The sequence below is a fragment of the Corythoichthys intestinalis genome, chromosome 3 (genome assembly GCF_030265065.1).
Source record: "Corythoichthys intestinalis isolate RoL2023-P3 chromosome 3, ASM3026506v1, whole genome shotgun sequence".
Lineage (NCBI taxonomy): Eukaryota > Metazoa > Chordata > Actinopteri > Syngnathiformes > Syngnathidae > Corythoichthys > Corythoichthys intestinalis.
In genome coordinates this window covers 50,593,122-50,613,617 of record NC_080397.1, presented here as the reverse complement: position 1 = coordinate 50,613,617, position 20,496 = coordinate 50,593,122, and the positions used below count along the sequence as shown (strand labels likewise).

At 40.1% G+C, this 20,496-nt stretch overlaps 2 protein-coding genes across 5 annotated transcripts in view; one reads left to right on the top strand and one right to left on the bottom strand.

Annotated features, from left to right (window-relative positions):
* The window catches only part of naa35 (N-alpha-acetyltransferase 35, NatC auxiliary subunit), a 34,356-nt gene extending 16,556 nt beyond the window's left edge, over nucleotides 1–17,800 (bottom strand). The window contains exons 1-16 of the mRNA XM_057831988.1: nucleotides 17,518–17,800; nucleotides 14,935–15,063; nucleotides 14,818–14,851; nucleotides 14,617–14,731; nucleotides 14,455–14,529; nucleotides 14,196–14,363; nucleotides 14,042–14,108; nucleotides 9,511–9,554; nucleotides 9,383–9,433; nucleotides 8,729–8,812; nucleotides 8,530–8,644; nucleotides 4,515–4,693; nucleotides 2,109–2,168; nucleotides 1,938–2,044; nucleotides 1,784–1,850; nucleotides 1,592–1,690 (exon numbers count right to left, since the gene is read on the bottom strand). Of these exons, the coding sequence (XP_057687971.1) occupies nucleotides 1,592–1,690; nucleotides 1,784–1,850; nucleotides 1,938–2,044; nucleotides 2,109–2,168; nucleotides 4,515–4,693; nucleotides 8,530–8,644; nucleotides 8,729–8,812; nucleotides 9,383–9,433; nucleotides 9,511–9,554; nucleotides 14,042–14,108; nucleotides 14,196–14,363; nucleotides 14,455–14,529; nucleotides 14,617–14,731; nucleotides 14,818–14,851; nucleotides 14,935–15,055 (1,386 nt within the window). The 5' untranslated portion in view covers nucleotides 15,056–15,063; nucleotides 17,518–17,800. The remainder of the gene's footprint in view (nucleotides 1–1,591; nucleotides 1,691–1,783; nucleotides 1,851–1,937; nucleotides 2,045–2,108; nucleotides 2,169–4,514; nucleotides 4,694–8,529; nucleotides 8,645–8,728; nucleotides 8,813–9,382; nucleotides 9,434–9,510; nucleotides 9,555–14,041; nucleotides 14,109–14,195; nucleotides 14,364–14,454; nucleotides 14,530–14,616; nucleotides 14,732–14,817; nucleotides 14,852–14,934; nucleotides 15,064–17,517) is intronic.
* The window catches only part of agtpbp1 (ATP/GTP binding carboxypeptidase 1), a 108,878-nt gene continuing 106,027 nt past the window's right edge, over nucleotides 17,646–20,496 (top strand). For 2 of the 4 annotated variants that reach the window (XM_057831987.1, XM_057831985.1), the window contains exon 1: nucleotides 17,646–17,993. The gene's annotated coding sequence lies outside the window, so the exon portion shown is untranslated. The remainder of the gene's footprint in view (nucleotides 17,994–20,496) is intronic. The other 2 variants (XM_057831986.1, XM_057831984.1) reach the window with 1 other exon arrangement.

Here is a 20,496-nt window from a genome sequence, read left to right as displayed (position 1 = left end):
GATAATCTCCCTCGATCTGGGGCTCCATGCAAGATCTCACCCTGTGGCGCCAAAATGATAACAAGAACGGTGAGCAAAAATCCCACAACCACGTGGGGGGACTTAGTGAATGACCTACAGACAGCTGGGACCACAGTAACAAAGGCTACTATCAGTAACACAATGAGCTGCCAGGGACTCAAATCTTGCACAGCCAGACGTGTCCCCCTGCTGAAGCCAGTACACGTCCAAGCCCGTCTACAGTTTGCTAGAGAGCATTTGGATGAACCAGAAGAGGACTGGAAGAATGTGTTATGGTCAGATGAAACCAAAATAGAACTTTTTGGTAGAAACACAGGTTCTTGTGTTTGGAGGAGAAAGAATACTGAATTGCATCCGAAGAACACCATACCCACTGTGAAGCATGGGGGTGGAAACATCATGCTTTGGGGCTGTTTTTCTGCAAAGGGACCAGGACGACTGGTCTGTGTAAAGGAAAGAATGAACGGGGCCATGTATCGAGAGATTTTGAGTGAAAATCTCCTTCCATCAGCAAGGGCATTGAAGATGAGACGTGGCTAGGTCTTTCAGCATGACAATGATCCCAAACACACAGCCAGGGCAACAAAGGAGTGGCTTCGTAAGAAGCATTTCAAGGTCCTGGATCTCAACCCCATAGAAATCTGCGGAGTGAGTTAAAAGTCCGTGTTGCCCAACGACAGCCCCAAAACATCACTGCTCTAGAGGAGATCTGCATGGAGGAATGGGCCAAAATACCAGCAACAGTGTGTGAAACGCTTGTGAAGAGTTACAGAAAACATTTGGCCTCCGTTACTGCCAACAAAGGGTACATAACAAAGTATTGAAATGAACTTTTGGTATTAACCAAATACTTAGTTTCCACCACGATTTGCAAATAAATTCTTTAAAAATCAAACAATGTGATTTTCTGTTTTTTTCCCACATTCTGTCTCTCATGGTTGAGGTTTACCCATGTTGACAATCACAGGCCTCTCTAATATTTTCAAGTGGGAGAACTTGCACAGTTAGTGGTTGACTAAATACTTATTTGCCCCACTGTATCTGTCTATACATGTATTTTTTTCCTGTACTGTTTGTAAAGGTTTTTTTGCATTTAGTTTTATTGATTTGGGTGGGTACGATGCCCTGTAGTGACAAAAGTGAATATGACATTATTCATTTAACATGGCTGAATCCAGCTGCTCCCTGTGAAGACCAACATAAGGCAAACATAAGTTTTTGTAATTCGTAAATTAGAGATTTAGCCGTTTTGTGGGAATATGTGTTTGAATGATTTGTCAAGAGCATTGGAAAAAAAACGTAAAAAACATTAGCATTTCATAGCATTTAACCTAGCGGACTTTTGTTCGCAAGTTAGCCAATTATTCTTAGCTACTTATCTATTTCCCTTTTTTCATCCAATTTGAGACTAAGCTCATGTATCTTATTTTTAAATGAAATTGCGACTCTCATATTTGGATTCAGCACATCAATATTGTTCTCAATGAGCTTAAAAAAAACACCTTGACAATAAAATTTTTGTTAACCAGCGGACGTTTTGTTATGTTTTGCCTCGTCAATGTAATGTCACCTCATCCTGCAAGGTTGCAAACTCTTCCAGAATGTGACCCAGCTTGTCTCGCTGCCGAGCTCGGTTGTGTCCATGGATCTGGATCAGGCTACAGAATGGCTGTCGGAGGGAGGATGAAAAACCACCAGAGGATAAAAAGTCAGCTCAATAAAGAAGTGACAAGACCAGTAGAATAGCTGACGGTTGAAGTACCCTTGAACAGTGTGTAACAAAAGAGTCGATGTAGTCTTTGGCTTGGTGGTTGTTGAATAAACAGCACCTGTGTATGCCAGATACACACAAGCATTTCTTCAGGTCACTATTAACATTTCTGGATTTGAACATTCTTCACATTTCACAGACTTACTTGTATGAGAGAACAGGCGGACTGACAAAATATCTGAGGGCGTCTTTGATCATGTCCTGCATCAGATGCGTGCCAAACACTTTCTTGTTGTCAATCAAGAACGTCGTCTACGCAAGTCACAAGAATTTGTTGTCAACGCTGAGACAGCGAGCATCACAAGCATGAGCTCACCTGAAGTAGCGATCTGGAGAGCACGCAAGGCGACTGCTCGCTGAACTCGCAAAAGAAGTCCTGTTTGTTGGAACAAACATGACATGTCAATATAAGACAGGAACATGAAAAACAATGCTAGGAATTTGTGTTTGGGAAAGGAAAAGACAGTCACGTGTAGAAAGTGAACGTCAGGCACAGGAGGTATAAATGGGATTTCCAAAATGTTGGGATGCTAACCAATGTTTAGGGATGTCCCGATCCAGGTTTTTGCACTTCCGATCCGATACCGATATTGTTTTGCACTTCCGATCCGATACCGATACTGGCCGATACCGGCCTATCTGAGCATGTGTTAAAGTTTAAAGTTATTTAGCCTCCTTACTGTTGTCAGACTCATGTTGAAAAGGGTTTTAGTACTCTTGATAACGACTAGCCAGCTGAATTAGGTGAGTTTGAATAACACACAACGGTTGGTAACAAGAAACTGACCTGTTTATTCAGTGACAAACACAAAACATTATAAATAACAAAACGAAATGGCATAGTCAGTAAGTAAAACCTGCAAATAATATTGTAAACTGTCTTAAAAAAGCAAAACACACAAACAACCTCAGTGGAAAATCCCACAAACCCCCCAAGCTACTAGATGCTTTTAATAATTCGTGCATTAGTTACAATAATTGTATAAAAAGCCTCTCAGGTTTAAATAAACGACTATTTCAGTATCAAGTTAACATTTTAAAACAGTAAATAAAATACTCAAGTCCCCATTCTGTATCAGCAGCTTTAAACTACATTCAATTCATTTAATTTTGCGAATCAACTGTTAAAGTTGTTAAAATTGCTCCCGTTATTCCATAATTTCCCTTCTGTCTACTTTCGACATGTGAAAGTTTTAAAACGGTTTTGAAGATAGATTCAAGTCATGATTTTGCCGATTTAGGAGTATTTTAGATAAAAAGTTAATTAGGTTTGCTTGGAAGGTTCACAACAGCCTACTAGGGAAGTCTTTAAGATGGCGGCTGTTTACTAACGCATCTAGTTTTCCATACTTCAATGTTGCTAACGCCGTCGAGTCTGTCGTTTAGTATCTAGTTCTATATACATATGATATCTATTATCTACAGTAAAACGATGTTGACGTAGTTTGTAGCGGCTGTCAGCAGCAGTCAGGTATTCTTGTGTTTTTTATCCAGCGGCATGAGTTGAGCTAAAGCCGTGAGTCAAGCATTGGCATTACCCGGGTCGATGACAAGTATGATGTTTACTCTCGGAACGCAATGCGGTCCGTTTCTCATTGCGTCCCGAAGACCGCGCTGTGTATTAGTTCAGCTTTACTTGACATATTTCAATAATTGGAATTTGTATGTTTGTGAATCGTTCTCGAATCTTCCACGGCCGAATCGCTCAAGGATGTAATGACGGCTGGGCATGTTGCACCGTGGTTCTAAGTGTTGGATGGTGCGTCTTTACTCACGAGAGATAATGGCTCGTCATCCAGAATGAATTCTTCGACTCCTGTTATTCCCTGGGCTTTGGGACTGTCGAGTGCCAGTTTGTCACGCATAGCAAAAGTTTCTGCCAGTGTTAGTTGCGTAGGACCTTTCTTTTTGTCTTCGATTTTCTTTACATACTCCTCATATTGTTTGTGGTGGTATTTCGCTAAATGCTTGATTAGGTTGGTTGTATTAAAACTTCTTACAGCTTTACCACCACGCTTGACTTTATTGTGGCATATGCTGCACTCTGCCTCTTCGTCTTTGTCGTCCTTTAAGGTGAAATGATCCCACACAGCTGACATTTTTACCGATAAAGTCTCTCAGTAAATTGGGAGACGGTAATGTAGTGTGTTGAAGGAGTGCCGTAAAATGCAGACCGGATTTTAGGCAAACCGAAGCGAAAACTGGAATGGATTATGTAAATCGGTGCGCTGGAAAACCCGGACCGAAACAACTGGATCGGAAGTCTGGATTGGAATTTTTCTGTTTCGGCCGATCCGATACCGATGTGCATTTTTTTTGCACATATCGGCATCCGATCCGATCCAAATATTGGATCGGGACATCTCTACCAATGTTCCCTCTAATTTTTCATGTGTCTGAGCAGACACACAAGCTCTCTGAGCACACTGAGGACCACTGTGAGCAACATCAGATGTGTACGATGTGTGAGAAGACGGGATGCCTCACAGTGATGAAAATATCCTTGTTTTTGGGTTTTTTTTTAACACTATGGCATCTAAAACCAACACATTTTTAAAATGATAAATTTTCTCAGTTTCAACTTTTGACTTGTCATCTATGTTTTATTCCGGATATGGTTTGGAAATGCCAGGGAAATGACTTCCATTAAAGAGTGATCTCCTACTGCTACTCCTCCCATTTCAAAGAGATTGTACGTCTTTCTAAATTAGTGGCCAGTTACCAGAATGCCATGCAAGTTGGTGGTGTTAATAACGTCACAGACGGTCTTGATGCGCTCGATGAGCTTGCTGAAGTAGGCCACCATGTCCTCCCTCTTGATGATCTTGGCATACCGAGGGAAGGTAGGCGGCAGCAAGCGCTGGTTGACCAGTGGCTCGAAGCCCATCATGATAGGGTGATCTGAGATGAAAATAACAGAGAAAAACTCCTTTAACTCGTTGGCTGCCATTGATGGCGATAGACGTCCAATCCATTTGAATTGAAATTCAAAGAGAAGGATGAAAAAAGCCACGCAAGGACTCATCCGTTTATATAAAAATATCAATCGTTGGAGCTGTAAAGCAGTGATTCCCAACCACCGGGCCGGGACCAGTACCGGTCCATGGCGTATTTGCTACCGGGCTTCAGAGAATTAATAATTTGTTGACGACCGCAATTTGGCTTGGGCCTCTTGAGACATCAATATGCCTGTCTACTCTATTGACTAATCCAAGTAGAGATTTGTGTACGTCACCCTCTAGTGGTTGGCCGCCATTACTGGAGTGTTTGCACATCTATAGAAGCTCAGTGTCAGTCAATGTAAACAATAACAATAACTGCTATTTGCTGTGTGCGGTGACATCTTTGGACAGTTTTTTTACGGGGAAAAGGCCACCTCCTGAGCCAGAAGAAGCCTACAACCAAGTCCATTTCGCATAATATGTGGCTAAAAGCTAGCAAACGAGGCAACAAAAGCGAATGCACTGACAGCGTCGTACCTCGTGGTGAACTGTATGTCCAAAGCCAAGAAACATTTCGCGATTGGAGAACATCTCATTTTGCCTGCGATCAAGGATATTTGCCGTCAAGTTTTAGGAGAGGCCGCTGTTCAAAAAAGGTTGCTTCAGTCTATAGTGCGTTACATTTTACCTACACTTAATGTTTGTTTTTAGCCTCGTCGTGTTATATTTATTGTAATTTTCTGCCACAAATTGTCGGTCCATGAAAAAAAGACCCACGTCACACCGGTTCGTGGTGCAAAAAAAGGTTGGGGACTGCTGCTGTAAAAAGTTTTATTTGTGCTGATATAGTTTTTATACATTTACAGTTCTTTAAAAGTTCAGTCTGAGGTCAATCAGCCCCTCATTTTGATTAAAAATGGCAAAAAATTGTGTCAATCGTTTACACTTTGTTTGAGCTGCTATCGTTTTTGAGATATAGAGGTATTAATTTCAAGTGATGACGTACACAGCCCCCTATTTATTGCAAAATGGACCCGAAATGGTGTCATTCGTTTGTGCTAGGTTAGCGCTGTAAAAATTTTCATTTGTGGTGCGATTGTTTTAGACATATTTAGATATTAATTTCGAGTGATGACGTCATGTGGCGGCTGATGGAGCGTACCAACTCTCTCTATATTAGTGTCCAGAGGTGGGTAGTAACGCTTTATATGTACTCTGTTACATTTACTTGAGTAACTTTTGGAGAAAAATGTACTTTTCAGAGTAGTTTTACTAAGCCATTCTTTTCCCTGGATACTTTTTACTTGGACTTCAGTACATTTGAATGACTACTTTTACTCTTACTTGAGTAATATATTTTTTGACTTAACGCCACTCTTACTTGAGTAAAATTTTTGGCTACTCTACCCACCTCTGGGGGTGTCCCAACAACTAGCGCAGACAAACGTGGTGCTGAAATGGTGCCATACGTATGTGCTAGTTGTTGCACATCCCACTGTTATCGAGAGAGCTCCGTCAGCCGCGGGAGTTGGATACGGAAAAGCTGCGTCATCACTCGAAATTAATATCTCAACATCTATAAAACAATAGCAGCACAAACAAAATTTTTTCAGAGCACAAACCTAGCACAAACAAATGGCACCATTTAGGGTCCATTTTGCAATAAATGGGGGTCTGATTGATGACATCACTCTAAATCAATATCTCAAAAATGATGGCAGCACAAATGAAATTTTTTTTTTTAAAGCATAAATGAAATATAAATGATTGACACTATTTTTAGCCATTTTTAATAAAAACGGGGGCTGGCTGAACTCAGATTGACCAATAAAAAGAATTGTAAATATCTTAAAAGCAATAGCAGCACAAACAAAACATTTTACAGCACAAACTATTGACACTTTTACCGTAATTTTCAGACTATAAGGCGCATCTGAATGCAAGCCGCCACCCACCAAATTTGACACGAAAATGGGATTTGTTCACAGATAAGCCGCACTGGACCAGACGCCGCAGCTGTCCTCGCTGTATTATGGGATACTTACACCAAAAATTCGGTAACACTTTATTTGACAGCGGCATCATAAGACTGTCATAAGACCAAATGAACCACCATGAAGCTTTGAACCAATTGGCTGCAAAGCTTCATTGCTTTAAGAAGCTTCATTTGGCGGTCACTGCTCCCTTCGGGGAAAAAGTCAACCTCTGCCGCCACCTACTGTTTTCGTCCAACGTGCCTCTTAGCATGCATTGCAGTGCTACAGATGTAAATGACAATCAAAATTCATGGTATGGGCTTCTTTATATGTGCTAATTATTTCTTCAGTTACTATTCCAGTTGTTTCATTAATTGCTAGTTATAATAGTTAGTAACACCTTCTTTGACAGTGGTGCCATAAGACTGTTATAAGACCATCATAATTATGAAATGACACTGCCGCGAAAATTACTGAATGCTTATGACATATGTCATTTTGTGTCATCCGGCAAATGATCTCACTTTTGAATGGATGTAAAAGAACCTAGCTGGATATAAATGGAGTTAGTGACATAATTTGCCGGATGACACTTAATTCATTTGCTCCCAAAAATGTATAAATACGTTTTATTTTTTATTGTTTCAGTGTCCCAAATAAGTCTTTTACGTTATTTTCCATAAGAGACATCTCTGGGTTCTGATTCAACTGAGCTCCAAAGCACAAAGCTGAAAATCCATTTTAAAGCAATAAAACTGGCCACTGGAGGGCAGTAGCGCATTTGGTAAGACCCACAACCCGATTCAACGGCGACGAATGGCCGGACAGCACGGCCAGGGTGCCAGCGGAAGGATGCCAGGTGGCGGACGACCGAGCAGAACAACGGAGAGGACGCCCGGAACCACCAGTGCAGCAGACGATGTCATTGAGTCCGTGCTGCACGCCGAGCAGACCCCGCGGAGACTCAAAAAAATCCATCTTTATGAGACAGGCGGCGATGAGGGAAAAGTTTACCCAGCTGTCGCGGCGACAACAGCGTCATCTCTCAGTTAGTTATGTGTAAATAAATTGTTACTTTGCTATCAAAAGCTCTATTTGTCTTGTTGTTTATGTTATTTTGTAAAAGGAAAACATTATTCAGATGTTTGGGATGTAACTAAAGCAAAAAATAGCTGTGTTAAAGTCAAAGATATGTTTGAAATGTATGCTTTCACAAAAAGCTCAATTTCTCTGTTTTTTCATCAGTAATTGGAAAATTGCTCAAACTAAGCTATTTTCTAATGCTGATTTGTAAAGAATGAACAAAGATATGAACTTACTTTTTTTTCCTGCTGAAAGAAGAGTCTAATCTTTCTTTTGATGGGTTCCATGTTTATATAGCAATAGAAGAGAATTTTCTGTGGGCCTTGCAAAATCAGTCAAAATCCAGTAAAACGGCCGGGTGGCACCAGTGAAAATGGCTGGGAGTCAATGAGTTAATGACATTTGTCAAGCATTCATTAATGCCCATGATAGTGTCATGTCTTAATTATGACGGTCTTATGGCAGTCTTATGACACTGCTGTCAAATGTTACCTATTAACCCAAATAAATCAACAACTAAGCCGCACTGGACTATAAGCCGCAGGATTCAAAATGAGGGGAAAAAAGAAGCGGCTTATAGTCCGGAAATTACGGTATATAAATTTGCGTCTGACGCAGGGCCAACTTCACGGCGGTCATAAGGACGTCCACCATCGTCAATAGCACCAAAGAGTTAAGCATTCACTCTTTAAGGAAAAACAAACACATATCACACAAAAGTTTGTGCTTTCCGAACCTCCTTTGGTGGTGTCGTTTTGCGACTGGATGCCATGCTGCACACTCAAATGAATGGCTGACAGGAGGTCAGCTGCCTGGGCAACAAGCTTCTGGGCCTCCCCCACTGAGCTGGTCTGTTACATAACACAAAGGAGCAAATTGGTCGCTTGCACGCCTGTCACTGTGTGTTCAATTGAAGTCCAAACTAATAAAGTTACTTCTTTCTTGGTGAAGGCGATCAGTGCCGACAAGAGAAGGCGCGTGAACTTGATGCGGTTGAACAACGCCAAGTATTGCTGATGCTGGAAGTAAACAGAACCAGTTATTTAAAAAACAGGAGCAGTTACACAAAAACAGCAACGAGAAAATAGTTAGATTTGATTTATGATTATTACTTCTACTAATCGTAATATGTTGCAGTGTTATAACCCTTACAGGAACAGGATGACCAAGAAACAGCAAGTCAATGACATGAACAGTAGTATATCAAACACAGGAAAGGAGAGCCAGGTGGAGGAACAGCATTAAAGGAACAGAAAGCTGAAGGAACGGAAGTCATGTACAAGAATAGCAAGGCAATGACAGGGACAGCAATACAGAACAAGAAATGGCAAATTCAGAAAATAAACTGATTTTTACTTGCAAGTCATTGTAATGAGTCAGACCTATTATTTACTGTCTGTGTAAAAAATGGAAGACAAATGTTTATTTACTTTCTTGAGTATAATAAAAGTAGTGATGAATGCCCCACTAATCAGTGTTATAAAAACACAACTGGTCTCACTCCTTATAGGGAGCCTCCATTTTCCAACAGCCAGGCACACATTTATAACGTAGCTATCTACATGTAGCATCTTTATGAAAACAATCACCTCCAAAGCTACTCCTGGATCTCGCTGCTCGCCCTGACGACTCCGTGTGCTCTGAAATGGGATACAAATCTAAAATAAAACACCGAAGGGCGTGGTGGCAACATGACAAATTTGGATGAATAAGATACCTTGACTTTCCTCTGTAACTCATCCTCCACATCTTTCAGCATGCCTAGAAGACCAGAAGCGACTTCAGTCAGCTTTGTTTGTTTGTCTGTCAAGTAGTCCACGGGTTACTACTACTCGACTTACACGATTTGAACTATTGGACACCAAAGTCTCGCCATTTCGTCTCCAGTCTTTTTTTTTTTTTTAGTCCCACAAACAGTACCTTATTGTACCTCACAGTATCTTATTTTTTACTTTATTAATATGATGTGCTCTGTCCTCACTAAATGTGAAGTTGTTCAGCTTTGCAGAGAGCAAACAAGGCAATTGTACTTTTTACTTCCTTCACTTTTGAAAATTTGTAAAGCTGTAACACACATATTGTCAGTGAAGCTCAAGTTTGAACTCCAAGACAAGTGTTACCTCGATAGCTCAATTGGAGAAATGAATATGACCCCAACCATGGATTGCTTTGCTTCGAAGGCTTTATGAACAAGAGCTCTCGGGTACAAAATGATGTGATTCAGACAGGAGCTGTGATCACCCAGAAGGACAAAGAAGTACAATAGAGGCTGGACATTTATACTGTTGAAAGGGCGGTGCCGAAGCCCACCGTAAAACGAAACTTACTAAGAAACGAAACTCATCATCTCACAAACCTGGGTATTTTTCCATACAAAAACATCTTTGAGCTGAGACCTTGAACACCGGCTCTGGCTAGAACGAAGATAAGCTTAGTTGTGATAAGACACAGTCGCTCATTGTATTCATTCTGGGCATATTGGAAAACACAGGAACATAACAGTCCATATTTGGGCATTTTGTGATACAGTCTATGGGAAGGCACACTCAAACAGGTTAATATAACAATGATGCTCTATGCTACAATGTTCTCATGCAAGCAAAACAAAGCCTACAAAATATAATGTATAATGGTTGTGTTTTGAGCATAAATAAAATTATCTTACACATATGTACACTTATGTTCAAAACGACAAGCATTTTAACAATAAAACACTTGACACGAAACAATTGGTGTGCAAACGTCCATCTAGTCTAATCAACGTGTAAATTTAGTAGATTAAATTAGCCTAACAAACGTCAGCAAGCTTAAATGCTATGAATGCTAACATATTTGCAATTCTCATAACAAATTGCACACACGTAATTCCACAAACTGTAGCTGTAAACCTAATTACAAATGCATACGCAAACATAGATTAGCTGAAACAACTTACAGCCTTATGTGTACCAAATCAGAGCGCAGCTATCCTTTATCCATAGACATCTGAGTCTGTTCCTCACGTCATGCAAGGCGTCCAGCCAGACCCAACCCTGCCCCCAGAGGGCTGTGTATATCGTATAATCCATCATTAAACGAAATATTTTTGGACTTTTTGGCTAGTTATTTTGTAGGGGTACTTAAAGTGTTAATTTCAATTGGCGCGGAAATTTGGGTTACGTCACCAGCGTAGAAACAGACCTCGTTCCTAACCCAGGGACTACCTGTACAGTGGTACCTCTATTTACAAACAAGTTTTCAGGTTAAGACGCCTCAACGGGAAAATATTGCCTATTGTTATGTTAGGATACGAAAAGAAAAAAATACAGTATGGCTGGTACTTGCAGCTCCAGAGATTACTGAATGTAACATACTTACAGTGGTATGATAAGGTATCTGGAACTCTTAGAATTTCTCACATTGCTGCATAAAATCACCATCAAATGTGATCTGATCTTTTTCAAAATCACACAGATGAAAAAAAACAATGTTTTAACGATAACCACCCAAATATTTTAGGTTTTCATGTTTTAATGAGGATAGTATGCAAACAATGACAGAAGGGGGGGGAAATAAGTAAGTGAACCAACACATTTAATATTTATGGCCCCGTCTTTGGCAGCAAGAACTTCAACCAGATGCTTCCTGTAGCTGCAGATCAGTCTGGCACATCGATCAGGACTAATCTTGGCCTATTCTTCTCTACAAAACTGCTGTAATTCAGTCAGATTCCTGGGATGTCTGGCATGAATCGCTGTCTTTAGGTCATGCCGCAGCACCTCAAAGGGGTTCAAGTCTGGACTTTGACTTGGCCACTCCAGAACGTGTATCTTGTTCTTCTGAAACCATTCAGAAGTTGATTTATTTCTGTGTTTTGGATCATTGTCTTGTTGCAGCATCCATCCTCTTTTTAGCTTCAACTGTCTGACAGACGGCCTCAGGTTTTTTCTGCAAAACATCCGGATAAACTTTTGAATTCATTCTTTCATTAATGATTGCAAGTTGTCCAGGCCCTGAGGCAGCAGAACAGCCCCAAATCATGATGCTCCCTCCACCATGCTTTACAGTGGGGATGAGGTGTGGATGTCTGTGTTCCATTTTTCCTCCACAATTGACATTGTCTGTTACTCCCAAACAATTCAACTTTGGTTTCATCAGTACACAAAACACTTTTCCAAAACTTCTGTGGAGTGTCCAAATGCCTTTTTGCGAACATTAAACGAGCAACAATGTTTTTTTAAACAGCAGTGGCTTCCTCCGTGGAGTCCTCCCATGAACACCATTCTTGGCCATAGTTTTACATATAGTTGATGTGTGCACAGCAGATATTGTTGAAGATATTGGACTGCGTCGGTGATTTCTGTAAGTCTTTAGCAGACATTATAGGGTTCTTTTCTACCTCTGATTATTCTGCGCTGAACTCTTGGCATCATCTTTGGTGGACGGCCACTCCTTGGGAGAGAAGCAAAGTGCCAATCTCTCTCCATTTGTAGACAACTTCTCTGACTGTCGATTGATGATAATCCAGACTTTTAGAGATGGTTTTGTATCCTTTCCCAGCTTTATACATATCAACAATCCTTGATCGCAAGTCTTTAGACAGATCTTTTGACCGAGCCATGATGCACATCAGACAATGATTCTCATCAAGACAATTCTCACCAGGTGTGTGTTTTATAGTGGGCAGGGCAGCTTTAATTAAACCACTCATCAGTGATTGGGAACACACCTGACTTTAATTATTTGGTAAAATTTGGTTTAAATTGCTTTTTAAGTCTCCTTAGGCAGGGGGTTCACTTATTTATTTTCCCTCTTCTGTCATTTTTTGCATGCTATCCTCATGGAAATATGAAAACCTATAAATGTTTGGGTGGTTTTAGTTAAAAGAGACACCGTTTTTACATCTGTGTTATTTTGACAAAGATCAGATAACATTTGATGGTGACTTTATGCAGAAATGTGAGAAATTCCAAAAGGTTCAAATTAGGGCTGTCAAAATTAACGCGTTAACGCGCGGTAATTCATTTTTTAAATTAATCACGTTAAAATATTTGACGCAATTAACACACATGTCCCGCTCAGACAATATTCTGCCTTTTAGTAAGTTTTACAGCAAGGCTTTTTGTGCTAACAGCGAACTCTTGTGGTCGCTTTGCGACATGGTTTATTGTTTTTCTCCTCTCGTTCAATATGGCTGCACGACGTCTCTGTTGTGCTTATATGATCCTTGGACAAGATTTGTCCGTAAGTATGGTTGTTGTAAAGAATGTACATATTATGTTAATAAGCGAAATGTTATATTTTTTGTATGAGACGCTTTTTGTTTATGTTTAGTTAACCTGTATAGCGTGCTAAGCTAACGTTGTTGCTAATGCAATGCTTGTGTACTTTTTTTTTTGTAGTTTTAAAAGGGACAATGGTTTGAGGCCAATTTATTAATAAATCAGATGAAAAAGGAAGAAGTCTGATTATTAAGGCGTCGTTCACTAGCTGTCTAGCGTTGGAAAAAGTAGACGCTTCGGAGTGAGGACAGCATAGACAGATTTAAATGACAGTAGAGTGAAATGCCCACTACAGTCCTTATGTACCGTATGTTGAATGTATATATATATCCATCTTGTGTCTTATCTTTCCATTCCAACAATTTATTTTACAGAATATATATATAATTCACAGAAAAATATGGCATATTTTATAGAGGGTTTGAATTGCGATTAATTGCGATTAATTACGATTAATTAATTTTTGAGCTGTAATTAACTCGATTAAAATTTTTAATCGTTTGACAGCCCTAGTTCAGATACTTTTCATACCATTCTATAGCTGCTCTGCCATTGGCTATTGCATTCCTGGCATCCAATTGGCTAAGAGCCTCTACTGTATATGTATGTGTGTATCCCAGCGTCCTCTTCATTTGCCTCTCGTGTTCCGACAGCTTTACATTAGTGTATTGACTTTTATTCTTTACGCTATTCTTGTTGTGTTTTTTTTTTTTTTTTTACATAATGCACAATTCTGATTTAAAGTTTATTGTGCAATAATGTATTTGTTATATGTTTTGATGTATTTTTATGCATTATAAAAGATTTATGTCTGAATTTTGGGGGGCTTGGAACAGATTAGTGCATTTACATGAAAAACGTGTCTCTACTTGCAGAATTTTCAAGTTATGAAACTACTTCCAGAACCAATTCATTTCGTAAGTCGAGGTACCACTGTAACTCATTTTAGGAGACGGTGCAAAGCATAAAAGAAAAATAACATTGTACCTGTCACGCGCAGGTCTGTGACATTGGTGGCCATCCTGAAACCATAAGTCATCGCCTGGAAGTCCTCCTACGCTAACATTCAACAACATTAGCATGCGTCACCCTGTAAAATGTCACCCCACGCATCAATCAAAACAATAACCCTGCGTCCCACCTCCTCAAATACTGCCGCCTTGTTAACTTTCTCCCGAGCGATGTCACAAATTTTCAGGATGCCCAGGGCGAAGGCCTTGAGGGCGGGCTCCTCGATCAGGTCGGGGTTGTGGATGTAAAGGCAGGTGAACACCGTCTGAGCAAGGGAGTGGCCCTCTAGCCATGTGATCTGTACACAAGTCACAAGCACATAGTATATGACACAATTATCACATGGGTACATTTGTGAGATATTGTTGAATATTCCGTGTCAAATTCACCAAACAGCAGAAGCACGTATCCATGATTCCGATGAGTTCAGGAAGGCTCAGATCTTTTACCTTGATGGCGTCTTCCTACAGGCGAGAAAAAGACACATTAAGTATCCAATAAATAGACTTTCTACACGAAACGAGCGGTGTGGTGTGAGAGCACTGGTGTACCTTGATGGCTTGCTCAAAGTTGAGCACTTTCCTGTTGACTTGGTTCCCAATCATCCCGGCGTCCATTTTGGGATCCATCATCTCGATGGCCGACATGGCCTCAAACAAGCCGAACCTGCAACCGCAGAAATGTGCTTTTTTTTTTTTTTGCGATGGAAGCATGGTGATGTACTGTGTTTGACCATCGGGGTCCATACTCACAGCTTGTCGTGAAGCAACTCTCCTAGGTTTAATTCTGCATATATAAAATGAAAGTTAACCGAAAAAAAAAAGTAAAACAGATTGATTCATGATGTGGAAATGTGCATGACTGTGTACCTTTACAAGAACTCTTGAAATCATGGGTGATATCCACCCAGTTGGCATTGTTTTTCATCTTTTCAGGGATGCCCAGGCCCCAGCCGGCATCGTCCTCCTCCACCGATGACTTCATCACCATGGTAAAAACTACGCATTCACACATGAGTGCAGCAGATTAAATACGTTTCTTCCTGGTTTTCCTACATATCACATACAGTGCATTCTTGACTTTATCATCAGACGAAAAGGCAGTTCATGCAAGGAGGAAGCCTGAAATGGTGCCAATTGTACGCTTGGCTGCACTAAAAACTCGTTTGCTGACTACAAAAGGGCAGAAGAACGCTTATCATTCTTACAGATTTCAAATACTAAACCATGTCTAACTGAATCAGGATAACAATTATAGCTACGGTCAAACATAAGAAGAGTTTCAAAAGAACATATATTTTTATTGTTTAACTGCATTACTATTTGTTACAAAGACAGCTGGATTAGAATAAAGATTACATCCTACAGTCAATTACTGTAATAAGAGATTCACGAGTGCCTTTGACTACTTTTGACATTCTTCAATCTAGAGCAGTCATGTGAGTATTTTTATGTCAGCTCAAATAAAAAGTTGTACTACTTCGCAACCACCAGTAAAAAAAAAAAAAAGCGAGAGAATTATAAGGTATTCAGAGACGGCTACAGTGGGGCAAATAAGTATTTAGTCAACCACCAATTGTGCAAGTTCTCCTACTTGAAAAGATTAGAGAGGCCTGTAATTGTCAACATGGGTAAACTTCAACCATGAGAGACAGAATGTGGAAAAAACCCCCAGAAAATCACATTGTTTGATTTTTAAAGAATTTATTTCCAAATTAGATAGAAAAGTAAGTATTTGGTCACCTACAAGCAAGATTTCTGGCTGTCAAAGAAGTCTAACTTCTTCTAACGAGGTCTAACGAGGCTCCACTCATTACCTGTATTAATGGCACCTGTTTGAACTCATTATCGGTATAAAAGACACCTGTCCACAATCTCAGTCAGTCACACTCCAAACTCCACTATGGCCAAGCCTGTACACCTCCAGGCCCGACTGCAGTTCGCTAGAGAGCATTTGGATGACCCAGAAGAGGACTGGGAGAATGTGTTATGGACAGATGAAACCAAAATAGAACTTTCTGGTAGAAACACAGCTTCTCGTGTTTGGAGGAGAAAGAATACTGAATTGCATCCGAAGAACACCATAACCACTGTGAAGCATGGGGGTGGAAACATCATGCTTTGGGGCTGTTTTTCTGCATAGGGACCAGGACGACTGATCTGTGTAAAGGAAAGAATGAATGGGGCCACGTATCGAGAGATTTTGAGTGAAAATCTCCTTCCATCAGCAAGGGCATTGAAGATGAGACGTGGCTGGGTCTTTCAGTATGACAATGATCCCAAACACACAGCCAGGGCAACAAAGGACTGGCTTCGTAAGAAGCATTTCAAGGTCCTGGAGTGGACTAGCCAGTCTCCAGATCTCAACCCCATAGAAAATCTGTGGAGGGAGTTGAAAGTACGTTTTGCCCAACGACAGCCCCAAAACATCACTGCTCTAGAGGAGATCTGCATGGAGGAATGGGTCAAAATATCAGCAACAGGGGTGAAAAGCTTGTGAAGAGTTACAGAAAACGTTTGGGCTCCGTTATTGCCAACAAAGGGTACTAAGTACTAAGTACTGAGATGAACTTTTGGTATTGACCAAATATTTATTTTCCACCATGATTTGCAAATAAATTCTTTAAAAATCAAACAATGTGATTTTCTGTTTTTTTTTCTCTCATGGTTGAGGTTTACCCGTGTTGACAATTACAGGCCTCTCTAATATTTCCAAGTGGGAGAACTTACACAATTATTGGTTGACTAAATATTTATTTGCCCCACTGTATATATTATAGTTTGGGGGAAAAAAGTGTAAAACCATCTTATATGTATCTCTTTCCAATGCTAAACCTGAATAAATACATTGAACACACATACACAATAAATATTCTATTATTTATTATTATTGCATCTATCTTTATTAAAAAAAAAAAAAAAAATTGCGCTACTTCGCGGTTTTTCACTTATCGCGGCGGATTCTGGTCCCTATTAACCGCGAAAAACTAGGGATAACTGTATATTAAACCATGTAAGGGCCTAACTGGATTCGATAAAATTTGCGGCAAAGTACTAAAATTGTGATTCAGGGTGACACAAAATAATTTTACTACTATAGACACACATTCAAATACAGAACTCATATTGATTTGATAGTATTTTAAATTCCAACCTTTTAAACAAAAAGTGATAGTTCTCCAAAGCATTATATTAACAACGACAATATCAACGAGCTCTGAGAAAGACGTTAATGTTTAGTTAATGAAATCAAACGACTCGAGGACAAAGACAACACACACAAAAATCAAGTCAAATATAAAGATCCACATTTTAGCTAGAGGCTGTAATGCTAAATAGCTCATATGATCTTTAGCTAAAGTGTTTATACTTTCTGCTTTCAAATGAAAAACGTTCCACGAATGAATGATCGCAGAGTAAAATGGGCGGCTTTGATTGAAAACTAAGACATACCTTATGTTTTGGTAATAGCCATGTAGCTTTAGCTGAACGGGGAAAGATTTCACGGGAACCGCAACACAGGCGCGCAGATATGACGTCATCAGCCAACGCTGGTACTTGTAGTTTTGGCGTCCCGTTGAAAAATATTCACCGTTGCGAGACACTTCACGCCCTAATTCACTTCCTAATGCTGAATATAATCCCATCAGTGTTGTATTTGGTGACGACCATGGCGCACTGGCTGTATGAAAGGCGTCTGATCACGTAAAATCGCAGTAAGAGTTGTAGTCTCGCGTGGCTCGCTCACTTTGACAGCCTCTCTCTCTGACAGTTGGGGGGGGGCGGCCCGCTGCCTCTCATCACAACATCACTAGCCAGGGCGTTCCAAGCCAAGCAGCCAGCCAAGCAACGCACACTTTTGCTGGATAAATAAATACCCTTCGGCCACCGCTGTTATCACGAGAAGAAACCCGTTACTTGATACGCAGGTAAGATTTGCTCTTCCTTTTACGGCGTCGCCTGGGCAAACAGCTTTCTTTCAATGCGACTGGGGCGTTCGTAAAGTCGGCTTTATTGTGAGGGCAGTCCCACGTTAGCTTCACAAGTGACTCGTCCACGGCGGCGGCAGGTGCAACTGCCCCGGCCCGCTAACCCATTTAGCCTCCTCAGACGTACATTTCGCCTCTTCGGACAAAATGGCAGTTTCTTTAAAAGCGGTATCTTTGTATCTTTGTCCTAGTTTTTCTCCTCTTTGCTTTCGAGGTGGCTTTATAAAGGGTTCGTGAGAAGAGTAACGACAAGCTGTCAAAATTCCAATACCTGTCAAGTAACACTAACAATCTCTCGTAATAACAACATTGAGCTAGCGTGAATCAACACTTATAACTGGTCGGGAAGCCTTTCATTCAAAAGCTTCCTTATTTTCTTGTATATATTAGAATATGACTCCGCCTGTGTCTTTGTTTCTATTGGGATCCTTATGAGCAAAATTTGCTATGTCATCATCACAGTCTGGCAAATTACTTTTTCGGTCGAAAACATAAATAAATAATAAATACCCCATAAAGACCTGTCGTACACATACGTGGACATCCCATTTTGCCATGTCGCCCTCGATATTAACATTAGGTGTAGAAGTGTGGCCTACATGATCAAAAATATGATGTCCATATATGAGGACGCTAGGTCTCAGTTATGATTATTTTATGAAAAAATAACAACAATTAATCATGATTGTGTATATTATTTATGGAAATATATATAGTACTGTGTAAACATGTGTCTATTACCGGTTTCAAGGTGTACGGTGGTATAAACGTCAAGGTTTCAACACCGCAAAAAATTTCCGTCATACCGTCCCTAAGGTATTAGCTACTTTTTATGTCCCAAAAACGCGTGGAGAAATCCCTCGCTTGCAGCTGCAAGGCTCAACCCTCCCCCACCGGTGGTTACTCAGTGTCAGTGAGTCAATTGTGCTACACGATGGCAAGAGGAGGGGAAACTCCTGAACTTTTTTCCCCCATCGAAGAACACGAAATTGCCAGTATGGGAATACTTCGGCTACAGAAAAGTTACAGACGGCCGCGGCCTAAAGGGGGAGGGCCAACCGATGTGTAAAACATGTTTGTGAAGCGTTGCTGCCGAGGAGGCAATACCTCCAATATGATTTCGCATTTATACAAAATTATAAGTTAGTAAACACTGTAATGAACGTTTCCCACCAGCTATGAGAGTTAACTCCAGCGTTTTAGTGTGTCTAGCGGTTGGAAAACATGGTGTTTTTTTCTCTCTGGCAACTTTGTGTTGAGAAAGAGAATATGTGTATAATGTAAACATGATAACAGTCATACACACATGCTTTTTGTGGAACATAATTAAATTATTTTTGTTCTGATGGTAGTAATGTTGAGCTGTGGCTGTGGGTTTAGGCTCACCTAAAGGACTGCATGTATTATAATTTATTTAGCATATTTAAAAAATACTAGGGCTGTCAAACGATTACAATTTTTAATCGAGTTAATTACAGCTTAAAAATTAATTAATCGTAATTAATTGCAATTAATCGCAATTCAAACCACCTATAAAATATGCCATATTTTTCTGTAAATTATAAATATATTCTGTAAAATAATGTGTTGGAATGGAAAGATAAGACACAAGATGGATATATACATTTAGCATACGGTACATAAGGACTGTAGTGGGCATTTCACTCTACTGTCATTTAAATCTGTCTATGCTGTCCTCACTCCGAAGCGTCTACTTTTTCCAAAGCTAGACAGCTAGTGAACGACGCCTTAATAATCAGACTTCTTCCTTTTTCATCTGATTTATTAATAAAATGGCCTCAAACCATTGTCCTTTTTAGACCGTAGTGAAACTACAAAAAAAAGTACACAAGCATTGCATTAGCAACAACGTTAGCTTAGCACGCTATACAGGTTCACTAAACATAAACAAAAAGCGTCTCATACAAAAAAATAGAACATTTCGCTTACTAACATAATATGTACATTCTTTACAACAACCATACTTACGGACAAATCTTGTCCAAGGATCATATAAGCACAACATTACAACGTAGGCATCAGCCCGAGACGTCGTGCAGCCATATTGAACTGGCAAGAAAGCAATAAACCATGTCGCAAGAAAGCAATAAACCATGTCGCAAAGCGACCACAAGAGTTCACTGTTACACGGCAAATTACCGCGCGTTAACGCGATAATTTTGACAGCCCTAAAAAATACATATTTTAACTTAACACTATACTCATGTTCCAATTTGCTAATATGTTTGGAAAAATAAAAATCCTGGTTAATGGAAAAAGTATTTTTTTGTAAAACCCAGAAACCCACTGAACGTAACATACTTATAGCTGCTCTGCTATTGGCTATTGCCTAGCATTCCTGGCATCCAATTGGCTAAGAGGGATCTCTACTGTATATGTATGTGTGTATCCCAGCGTCCTCTTCATTTGCCTCTCGTGTTCC